Here is an 11,805-nt window from a genome sequence, read left to right as displayed (position 1 = left end):
ATTTTTCGGCCTCACAGATGTTACACCCAATTGCCCACCTTCTCACCAGGGGCACAGCAGGCAGAGAAGTTTAGTAAACTGGGATTGAAGCTATGTGGAGAGTGCACGATCATGCTGTTACCACACAAGCCCAGCTTGGTTAAATCCATTAGCGTTATTCCTGTTGAAGCAAGTCATAGAGGAGTCCAAAGGTGGCTTTCTGAGCAGTCCAAGGCCTGTTGAAGCCTCTTTGAGAGAATATGAACGACTCCCGAAAAGTCCACCACCAACACCCCAGTGCTGGTGATCAGATGCATATCTCAAAGAGGATGCACTGAATGGTACAAGCTGTGTTTTATTACAGTATGGGACTTATAAAGAGTCTGGAAAATACTTGGATTTATAACCCACAATTGAAACAGAAAACACCAGTCAACAGAGCCAGTCTGGCTATGGGAGAGGGGTGGCGTGAGGCTGTTTGGACAAAGCAGCTTAGGGGAGACTTTCCAGTTGCCTGTGCGGAGTCAAAGCAGGAAGTGCATGTCAGTACTGACTGCCATCAGAGAAAGCTGGTCTCTGCCTCCATCCCGTGCGCGCAAATCCAATCCAAGGATGCAAGCTTCCTTGTAGAAAGGGCCAGACATCCAAAACAGAAACGAGAGGCAACTGGGGAGGTAACTGGGGCCCATGGAGAAAGGAAGAAAAACAAGAGTCACTAGGAATCACCCACAACCAACTGTACCATCTCAAGACAGACTATGAAAGTCAGCAGCATCCAGCAACAGGTTCACCATAGGCAGGCACCCCTTAGCTCCCCATGCTGATCCCAAGAGGCTCAATTGTTTTTTTGTTTTTTTTAATTTTTGTTTTCCATACAAATTTTCTCTGTATGGCCCTGGCTGTCCTGGAACTCACTCTGTAGACCAGGCTAACCTCAAACTCAGAGATCTGCCTGCCTCTCTCTGCCTCCTGAGTGCTGGGATTAAAGGTGTGTGCCACCACCGTCCTGTGGGGAGGCTCAATTATAAAAGCCAAGTCAGGAGCTTCCTGCAGGGGTTTTTTATTGTAGAAGTAAAGGAAGCTTGCTGGTTTCCAGTGGGTTACTGAAGAGGAAGCCAGTATCACACTGGGAAACCTGCAAGGCATCAGGACCTTTGCAAACTTTGTTTTGAGACAGAATTTTTCTGGGTAGCCTTCCTTGGCTGGCCTGGAACTCACTCTGTAGACCAGGCTGGCCTCTGCCTCCCGAGTGTTGGGGTTAAAACGTTTGAGCCATCAGCACCTGGCCTTTGTCAATTTCTTTTTTTTTTTTTTTATTAAAGATTTGTTTATTTATTATATGTAAGTAAACTGTAGCTGTCTTCAAACACACCAGAAGAGGGCATCAGATCTCATTACGGATGGTTGTGAGCCACCATGTGGTTGCTGGATTTGAACTCAGGATCTTTGGAAGAGCAGTCAGTGCTCCTAACCGCTGAGCCATCTCTAGCCCCATTTGCTGATTTCTTAATGGGGCTACGGTGGCTACACAGACTCAGCGTAAGAGGACACATCAGACTCTCCAAGCACTGCTCCAGGACAGAGACTGCGGGCTGCTCAGCCCACGGTGGGGCACTTGCCTAGAGTCAAGTATGAGCTCCGGGTTTCAGTTTGCTGACTTCGGCCCAGGAACTCGTTTGCTTTGCAGGACTTCCTTCCCAACTCCTCCTGGGCTTGGCTGTGAGCTCACAGGGCATCCAGGTGTGACTGAGCAGTGGTCACAACCACAGAGCTACAAAACTGGCTTCATCTGAGGGTTTCACCAATCTGTAGCAAGGAGCCAGGTTTGGTGGCATACACTATAATACCAGGAGACCAGGGTGGCAAGATCCCTAGGGTAAGGCCAGTACAGGGGACACTGAGCTCCAGGCCAGTCTGAACTTGTGAGATCCTGTCTCCAGCACAGCTCCCACCCCTGGGCAGTGATACTGCAGTTGGACGTTGGAGAAACACCAGAAGAGAATATCTTCAGCTTCAAGGCAAAGCTGAGGCTGTACTGGGCCACAGGAGACTCTGCTTCCAAGAAAAAGTAGGGGTACTCAAGTCCCTGTGGCAGTGAGGGATGTGGTCTCTGGAAGGTTGACGACATTCCTCCAGTGGAAGATCCCACACCCACGAATATACCGACAGCACAAATGGCACTTAGTAGGTTATTTATTTAAAAAGAAAAAAAAAAAGAGGGCAAGAACCTGGGAAGTGGGTATGAGGGGAGGTCCAAGAGGGACTGGATGTGACTGACAAGAAATATAGAAATGTACTAGGTGCGTGTATGAAATTCTCAAAAATAAGTATAAATTATGTATGTATAATACACATTCCTCAGAGTCTTGCCAGCCATGTCAGTATATGCCTCTAATCCCAATACTAGTGAGGCAGAGGCAGGAGGATCTCTATCAGCTCAAGGCCAGCCTGGTCTACACAGGGAGTTCTAGGATAGTCAGAATTACACACTGAGTCCCTGTCTCAAAAAAGACAGTGACATCAGATCATTACCCGCCAGAGTCATCCCCACTGACTGGCTCATAATCTAGAGAATTTCCAGACAGGCTACGGCCTAATTTGCACAGACGTAGCTAGGCACAAATCACACTTTTAATAATGCCTCAACCCAGAGAGATTAAATCAGGCAGCCAAAGCATGTCTTCCACCTCGATGTGCAGGCTTCGACCACTCTCTCCCAGATCCTTACACTTGAGGGAGCCTAGAAAATGAGGAAACCCCTCCCAGGCCCAAGCACAGGGCCAGCTGAGGCAGCTTTCCCGCAGATCCCCGGACACAGTCATCTCTGGAGAGGAATAATGTTGCAGCTGTAAGAGAAAACAGAGACACGGCTCAAGCTTGACAGCTCCATCCTGGGAAACCCGCAGGGGAACACATCTTCTCTTTCAAAGACTACTGTTTGGTTTGGTTTTTTGAGACAGGGTTTCTCTGTGTAGCCCTGGCTGTTGAACCTCACTCTGTAGACCAGGCTGGCCTCGAACTCAGAAATCCACCTGCCTCTGCCTCCCGAGTGCTGGGATTAAAGGTGTGAGCCACCACTGCCCAAGGATTGTATTTTATAGTGTTTCATTGTGTGTATAAGTGTGTGTGTGTGTGTGTGTGTGCTACGCACAGCCTGCAGAAGTCGGTTCTCGCCTTCCACCACGTGGGTCCTGGCATCTAACTCAGGTCAGAGATTTGGCAGAAAGTACCTGTATGTGCTGAGCCATTTCACTGCTCACTTTTCTTTCTCTTAAAGACAATGCCCAGGGATTGAGAAGTAAGACTCTCAAATGACCTGGGGACTCTCGCCTGTAGCCTTATTCATAAAAAAGGTTATTAACCATCAATTTCTGCACTTTGGGGATGGCCATCCTTTAATGGACCCGAGTGCTCTATCTGAGCACACTCTCCATGGGTGCCAGCATCCCCAGCTCTATCTGAGCACACTCTCTATGGGTACCAGGGTGTGAGAGCATGAGGGAAGCAGACCCCAGCGTTACCCCAGCAGTCCTTTTCCTGCCCAGCGGGTTGGAATCAGTCTGAGCTGGCGCTTCTCTCCTCTGCGGATCACCGTCACACTCAGCGGCTTCTGAAAGGCAAAAAAGGTCATTCCAGCGTCTGCTTACTTCCACTCAAGAAGACTCAGTATGTGGAGATACCACTTTCTGACCATGAAATTGACCACTTTGGAGCCCCAGCTGGACAGGTTCCTCTCGCTGGTCACCGGCATTAAGGAACCATGAAGAAATTCAAAATGGTGGGAGGGTAAAAGCATGGTAGGAACTATATCGACTTGAATGAGAACTGTCTCCTTAGGTTCCAGCATCTGACACTTGATACAAACTCTCTGCAGCTTGGGAGGGTGAGCAGCTCCCTGCTCCTCCCCAGGAAAAGAAGGTCATCATTTTCTTTGTAAGGGATTCCATGGCTGACCCTGAGTGGCCTGGCTCCTGGTCACCTCCCAGACTCATGGCTCCAATCAACACCCTTTGCTGCTTTGGTCCTCCTGCCTCCAAGGCCTGAGAAGTAGCTGAAGGGCGCTCTCTAGTGGGCACTCCACAGATCAGTTTCTATACACACCAAGGCTCAGTCCTTATGAACACTCCCCTTCTACACCAAACTACACCAGGACCCCACTCTCTCCTCCAGCCCTCCTTTGCTTCCCCTGGCAACTCTGGTCAGGATATGAAACTGCATGTCCGCAACTACTGAATTAATGTCTGCTCTCAAAGCAAGGACCCTCTCTTTGTTTTGCTCAATGCTGGATGGACCCGAGGCCCCAGTCCAGAAGGAAGCACACATGGAGGTAGTTACAGAGGGAGGACACAGGGCTTTTTTATTTCAAACATTTTTGCAACGTGAATTTGTGTGTAACATAAATATGCATTACAGTTCTTACTGAGACACAATTTACATACAGTAAAGCAGGGCTCAGTGGGTCTCCTGCGCTCAGACCCATCACTACCACCCAACTGCAGAGGGTCTGCATCATCCAAAAGACCATCAGCACACGGTCCTCATCCTCACCCTCCTGCCCAGCAACCACCAGCCAGCCAATCTCCTTTCTAGCTTCTGGATCTGCTTTTTAGGACAACTTCATTGAGGAATTGTATGGCCTTGTGTTTGGTCTCACTTCGTATCATGTTTTCAATACCCATGTTGTAATATGCAACAGAGAATTTACTACAACTCTGTGGCTAAGCTAAATACGCATTGTTTTTATTATAAAGGCTCACATGCACACCCCCCCCCACCCCACACACACACGAATTTAAAAAAACCAAAAACCAGTGTGCTGGGCATGGTGGTGCACCCCTTTAATCCCAGCACTCAGGAGGCAGAGATAATTGGATCTCTGTGAGTTCGAGGCCAGTATGTCTACACAGTGCACTCCAGGACAGCCAGGGCTACACAGAAACTCTTGTCTCAAAACAAAAACAAAGCAAAAGTAACAACAACAACAACAACAACAACACTTTTGTAGATCAAACCGATGACCAGGCACCTGAAAAGGGATCTGTCACTGAACCACACATCACAAGGTCAAGAGAGTAAATTTTTTTCCCATCAAGATTGCTTGTGCTTTGAGAATATATGCGTGTGATCCAAACACTGTACTTCTTTTTTTTTTTTTTTTTTTTTTTTTTAAAGATTTTTTTTTTATATGGAAATACACTGTACCTGTCTTCAGACACTCCAGAAGAGGGCGTCAGATCTTGTTACNGATGGTTATGAGCCACCATGTGGTTGCTGGGATTTGAACTCCGGACCTTTTGAAGAGCAGTCGGGTGCTCTTACCTACTGAGCCATCTCACCAGCCCCCCAAACACTGTACTTCTGGAAGGAAAGCTGATGCAATAGTTTGCTCTACAAAAGCAGAATCTTGATAAAATTGGAAACTTGCGAAATGCTAACAGCACAGCCATATTTGGGGTTTGGTTTGGTTTAAATCACAGAAGAGACAATGAGAACCCAGACTCCTGACTCTCAAGCAGGGCCCTGAGGGGCAGGGCTGAGATCAGCGGTGTGGTTTTCAAATTACCATGGCCACTTGGCTCTTATACAACGAGCACATTGGGACTCCCCAAAGTAAGTCTTTTGAAAGAAAGCCAAAAGGAAGCCAGGAAGTGAACCTGAAGACTTTGTGCAAGTTTGGTGCTTTGGTTCTGTTCTCCATGTCTGCACATCCACTTTCAGAATGTACCAGGACATCTTTACAAACACATCTGCAAATACGCGCTCTGGGCGTGGCACTGCATGCCTTTGATTCCAGCACTCAGGAGGCAGAGGCAGGAGGATCTCTGTGAGTTTCAGGACAGCCTGGAATATAATGGGCCCAGACATCTACAGAACATCAAAGTATACCAAGGGACACAAGAGAAATGAGTAACCACAGCATCTCAAAATAGGCGTGGGGAAAAGAACTGGGTGTAGCTCAGTTGGCAGAGCGCTCACCTAGCATGCATGGAACCCTGGTCTCCTTCCTGCACTACACAAAGCCACCATGGCACCTGCACTACACAGAGCCACCATGGCAATGCATGGCTGTAATGCCTATGCTTGGGAGGCAGAGGCAAGTTTATTCAGATTCACTTCTCACTACAGGAAGAATTCAAAGCCATCATCCGGAGACACACTGGACCGTTTCTCAAAAAGCAAAGAGACAAAACTGAAAGCAGGAGATGTGGGTGAGTCCCACTGTCACAGAGATGATGTCGCTGAGATGGTGAAGAGCAGCAGGCTAGCAACGCTGGACAGCCACAGACACAAACACTGGGAAGACATGACAGAGACGAGGGACCACTAACACAAGGAAAGCTTCCACAAACTGGACAAGTGAGCGCAGGGCGAGCAGAGAGGCTGGACCCCTCCTGGGCAGTTTAAAGACAGGCCCCAAGTCCTGTCACATGCCTCCTTTCAGGAGGTCCAACTCCCTTCTCCCCAGTCGTGGGCTGGACCTAGCAACGCACTAAGAGTTAAGGAAGACATAACTGTGCATCTTCTGTGATGCGGCCTCTCACTGCCCTCTCTGCCTGAGCTAAGTGCACTCAAGTGGTGGACAAAGCCGTAGGATGAGTAACTGAAGGCTCGGGCTGACCATGGGATGGAAGTGGATTCGCAGCCTCGCTGGACCCTTCGGGTGGCCATGGTGTCTGCTGGCGTCCCGGCTGGCCCTCACAGAAGCCTCTGTGCCAGAACCAGCGGGGCTAGCAGGGATGGCTAAGCTGTCCAGCTAGACCAGTGGTTCTCAACCTGTGGGTTGCAACCTCCTCGGGGTGAAACACCCACTTCACAGGGCTCTCCTAAGACCATCTGAAAACACAGATGTTTATATTACTATTTGTTACAGTAGCCAAAGTACAGTTATGAAGTAGCAACAAAAGTAATTTTATGGTTGGGCCACTACAACACGAGGAACTGTATTAAAGGGTAGCAGCGTTGGGAAGGTTGCGAGCCACTGTACCAGACAGACAAGCGGCGTCTGTGGTCTTGGCCTACCAACTTTCCAAATGGTCCTTGGACTCACTCTATACCAAGGTGTTAAGGAAAAGCAGACAGGGACAAATGGATTCTTTTAGCAACTCTAAAAAGGGTCAGAACAAATAGACCACCACCCACATATGAAGCTATCTGTTATTAACAGAGGTGACAACAGTGTAAACTAGTGGGTATTCATAATAATAAATGGTACTGGGACAACTACTATCCATTTGGGGGGGAGTGGCCTGGTAATGTGTGTCTAATTACACTAAACTAATTATAGAATAAATTCCAGGGAAATAGATGTGACAGAGAAATAAGAACCTATGTCCACGGGCTGGAGAAATGGCTCGGTAGTACATAAAACCAGGCACGGTTAAGCACACTGTAATCCCAGGGCACAGGAGGAAGGACAATCAGAAGGTTCAAGATCATCCTAGGCCACACAGTGAGATCCAGGCCAGCCTGAGACAGAATAAGACTGCCTCAAATACAAACGATCTCTCAGAGCCGGCCACCCTTCTTTACAGGTCCCACCTAGAAAAGCATTCGACCACATGCACACGCGGTTGGTCACCCTGGGTGAAGCTGGAAACATCACAAGGTCTTGAGAAGGCAGTTATGGAGAATTGGACCTCAGTAATAGCTGCAGGGGAACAGGGCATGTGCCAAAAAGAAAACAGCTTCCAGTTTAGTTACTGGACGACACAGAGGAGGGATTTAGACAAGAGGACCAGGAAGGGCCATCAACTGTGTAAAGGACTCAGCTGTGTAAGATGCGTGCGGCAAACGGAAGGAAAAGCTCTCCAGGGAGAGAGCCACAGCGCCCACTACTGTCAGACGTGAGGATCCCACCAACAGCTTTTGGGTCGGAAAATCCCAGACAGAATCCCAGCGCCATGGGCTGAACACTTGCTTCCCTCTGGAGAACTCTCATACTGAAAGGCTAACTCACCCCTTGGTGTGAGGGAGGAGGAGACTGGGCTTTAGAGGGGTGCCATTTGTGGGGGTGGAGCCCTGGTGACGGAATCAGTGATCCAGCCCTCGAGCAACCTTGCCACCTTTGGTCCAGAGCCTGAATCTGTGGCACCCTGCTCCTGGACTTCCATCCTACCCCCTGATCTGTGTGGGCAGCAGACCTCTGCAGTTTGTGGGACATCCGGATGCCAGGGCACCCCGACTTACCCCCTCGCTATGCTGCACCACAGTGCCCACGTTCTGCAGTGACTGAAAGTTTTGGGTGTTCACGGAGCCGAACTCTACAATTTCGTCATCCACTTGCAGGCCCTAAAGACAGAGGAGAAAAATTAAAAATCCACTGAGTGGTTGGATGCATTTTCTGGTCATTTGTATGGCTCAATCCACAACTCAGTGGCAAGACCAAGAGCTTGTTTCCTACAGGGAGAGATGGCAGGCTCTAAGTAACCAGGTCAAAGATGTGGACTCCTAGCACAGGATCAGAGAGTGAGCAGGTGCCTCAACCAGGAGGTTCCCTCTAGGGCAGATGTAGCAAATGGTGTCCAGGTGCGCCCGATGGACACCTTGAGGACATGTAAAAAGCTCCAGCTGTGTTCTGGAGTTTCTAAGGCAGGATCAAGGCAAGGAGGCAGTTTAGCCTAGGCCTGGTTTTTTGGTTTTTTTTTTTTTTTTTTTTTTTGAGAAGACAAGCATTGGCCCTCCGAGTCCCTAAGCAGCAGCCATAGATAGGCCTAAGGCCAGCCAGAACCAGCGTGGTCCTTTTACTTCAGATCCCAGGATTACAGACGCTACTTACTGGTCTCTTTAACAAACACCCACCAAGGCCGAGCGGTCGGGTGCAGGGTGCTGCGGACCCAGCTCCTGACTAAGTAGAGCTGACGTGCAGTCAAACAGCTCCATTCTCAGCCTTCTGTCGATCTTATTTCAAAGCAGAATTTCCCTAAGCTGCCCAAACTTGTGCGAGTCCTGTCTCGGCTGCCTCAGGAGTTGGGATTGTGAACATATACCACTATACCCAGTGGTCTTGTGACCTCTTATCAAAATTATTTTATTTTATTATCTAATGTGTTTAGGCATTTTGCCTGTTCGTGTGTCTATGAACTTGTATGTCAGATGCCCATGGAAGCCAGAAGAGACCTGGATCCCCTAAAACTAGTTACAGATGGCTGTGAGCCACCATGTGGTTGCTGGGATTTGAATTCAGGACTTCTGAAAGAGCAGCCAGTGCTCTTAACCACTGACCCATCCCTTTATCCCCCAGTCTTGGGATGATTTGTAGGATCCAAATTCAGAATCCAGTTCTGTCTGGTGATACATGCCTTTAATGGGGGAGGCAGAGGCAGGTGGATCTCTGTGAGTCTGAGGCCAGCCTGGTCTACAGATGGAGTTCCAGGACAACCAAAACTACACAAAGAAACCCTGTCTCAAAATACTAAAGAAAAAAGAAAGAAAAGAATCCATTTGTGCTTCCCAGGAGCTATGTGTGGCTTGTCCTCAAGGGTCACACAGGGAGAGCAGTGGTGCCACGGTATTCAATTTCCATGCACAGCCACATACAAACTTCTACATGAATATTCATTGCCACATTACGTATAATAGCCCCAAAGCAGGAGAGATCCAGACAGCCATTAACTGACCAACAAGAGCATGCCTATCACATAATGGATATTACTCAGCCATAAAACATAATGAAGGCTTCCTATGTGCCTCGGCCCTGAATGAACCCTGGAGAGAGGACCGAGTGAGAGAGCACACACCATACAGCTGTCTTTAGTGAAATGCACACAACAGGCACATCAGTGTAGACAAAACCGCTGGTGCTTAGCAAGTCCTGAGTGACTTCTTTTCAGCACCAATAAAAATATTGTAAAATTGGCTGCGGTGCTAAATGTGTGGCTCTGTGACTCCTCTGTATCCTTTAGTGGGTCACTAATGGCAGGAGCAGCCCGTCACAGAATGCTGCTGTAGAATCTATCAAAGAATATCGACATTGCTTTAAGCTCTTGTCGTTTTTTTTGTTGTTGTTGTTCTGTTTTGCTTTTTTTTCCTTCTGTGTCCAGGAAAATGGCTCCAAGAAGAACACTTCTTTTCTTCTTTGGGACATGTATCATTTTCTACTCTGTGTCCCAGATAGTCCCACAACAGGTCTCTCCCTGAGTCCATGGACTGACCCTATGTAAACCAAGCTCTGGCCAGCATGTGTTAAAGGAATAAAGGAATTCAGAGCCACAGAATGAGAGGATGGGTTTGGCTTCTGGCATGCCTCTGAAGCCCAGGCTACCTAATTCACAGTACTGCTAGGAGTGGATTTGGGAGAGCTGGCAAGATTACCGCAATACTGGCTGGGGAACCAGGGCTGATACTGTTCACTCTGGCAAAGGCCTGGGGCGGGGCAGGGCTGCTGGAGCCCAGCCTGCAGTTCATGGCCTCTTCTCGGGCTTCAGCCATGTCCCGAGCCTGCTTCTCTTTGTCCCGAGCGTGTAGCTGGTGCAGGGCCTCCTCCACTTGCTTCATCAGTGCCTTGTGATCATTCTGGAGACCTGGAGAGAGAACACCATGTCAGAGGCAAGGGAAGATAGCTCAGGACACGGGACAGACGAGATGGGACAGCTGAATTCACTCACTGCAGTGGTGTATGTTGTCAACTTCATGAGATTTAGAATTGTCCAAGCCCAGCCCCTAGAAGCTTATTTAAGGACATTTCCAGAGATGCTTAACTGCAGAGAGACCAGTCCTCCCTGAACGTGGGCGGCACCATCCCAGGAGACAGGACCAACGTTCAACTCTTCGCCTCCTGATGCATTGACCCTCTCTCTAGCCAGCTGCCTGAAGCTCCTGCCATCACGCCTTCTCCAGCGGGAAGTTTGTCTTTTATCAGGTATTTTGTCACAGCAACCAAAAAGGAACTAACACATCAGAATATTTAAGAAGTGCTTACTAGGTGCTAGACACAAGCCCGAGTCTGAGGAGTGGACAAGTCTGTGAGCCAGACACAGGGCCTACCTCACTAGTGAGGCAGTCTAGTGAGCAAGACAGCTACAGAAAATGTGACTACGACCACATCTGATGACCATTCAGGACAGCAAGAAGGCCCCACAAAGGCAGCACAGCCCCTGCTGAGACCTGAAAGGTGAGTAGAAATCAGGTTCCATCCAGCTGCAACCATGCCATGACCTCATATAAAAATAAGGGACAGAAGTCACCGAAAGCCAGGTGGCTGGGCAGGATGCTGCACATCTGCAATCCCAACATCTGGGAGATCAGGGGGAAGATCAGGAGATCAGGAGGAGGATCAGGAGGAGACAGGAGGAGGATCAGGGGGAGGATCAGGAGGAGGATCAGGAGGAGGGTCAGGAGGAGATCAAGAGGAGGATCAGGAGGGTCAGGAGGAGGATCAGGAGGGTCAGGAGGAGGGTCAGGAGGAGGATCAGGAGGGTCAGGAGGAGATCAGGAGGAGGATCAGGAGGGTCAGGAGGAGGATAAGGAGGAGGGTCAGGAGGATCAGGAGGAGGATCAGAAAGATCAGGAGGAGGGTCAGGAGGGTCAGGAGGATCAGGAGGAGGGTCAGGAGGATCAGGAGGAGGGTCAGGAGGATCAGGAGGAGGGTCAGGAGGATCAGGAAGAGGGTCAGGAGGAGGATCAGGAGGAGGATCAGGAGGGTCAGGAGGAGGATCAGAAGGATCAGGAGGAGGGTCAGGAGGAGGGTCAGGAGGATCAGGAGGAGGGTCAGGAGGATCAGGAAGAGGGTCAGGAGGAGGATCAGGAGGGTCAGGAGGAGATCAGGAGGGTCAGGAGGAGGATCAGAAGGATCAGGAGGAGGGTCAGGAGGGTCAGGAGGAGGATCAG

The 11,805-nt window shown here is 49.3% G+C and overlaps 1 protein-coding gene across 2 annotated transcripts in view; it reads right to left on the bottom strand.

Annotated features, from left to right (window-relative positions):
* Window positions 1-11: 11 nt before the first annotated feature.
* Psmd9 (proteasome 26S subunit, non-ATPase 9) overlaps window positions 12-11,805 on the bottom strand; it is a 22,450-nt gene continuing 10,656 nt past the window's right edge. Inside the window, exons 3-7 of one of the 2 annotated variants that reach the window (XR_003842978.1) lie at window positions 10,291-10,499; window positions 8,167-8,268; window positions 3,501-3,589; window positions 2,708-2,825; window positions 12-657 (exon numbers count right to left, since the gene is read on the bottom strand). Coding sequence is in view for 1 of the 2 variants with exons in the window: in XM_021186947.2 (XP_021042606.1) it covers window positions 2,798-2,825; window positions 3,501-3,589; window positions 8,167-8,268; window positions 10,291-10,499 (428 nt within the window). In the remaining variant the exon portion in view is untranslated. Of the gene's footprint in view, window positions 658-2,154; window positions 2,826-3,500; window positions 3,590-8,166; window positions 8,269-10,290; window positions 10,500-11,805 lie in introns of those variants that run through there. The other variant, XM_021186947.2, reaches the window with a different exon arrangement.

Source organism: Mus pahari, chromosome 23 (assembly GCF_900095145.1).
Source record: "Mus pahari chromosome 23, PAHARI_EIJ_v1.1, whole genome shotgun sequence".
In the NCBI taxonomy this organism is placed as follows: domain Eukaryota; kingdom Metazoa; phylum Chordata; class Mammalia; order Rodentia; family Muridae; genus Mus; species Mus pahari.
Note: the sequence above shows the minus strand (reverse complement) of the source record. Positions and strands in the feature narration are given on the sequence as shown.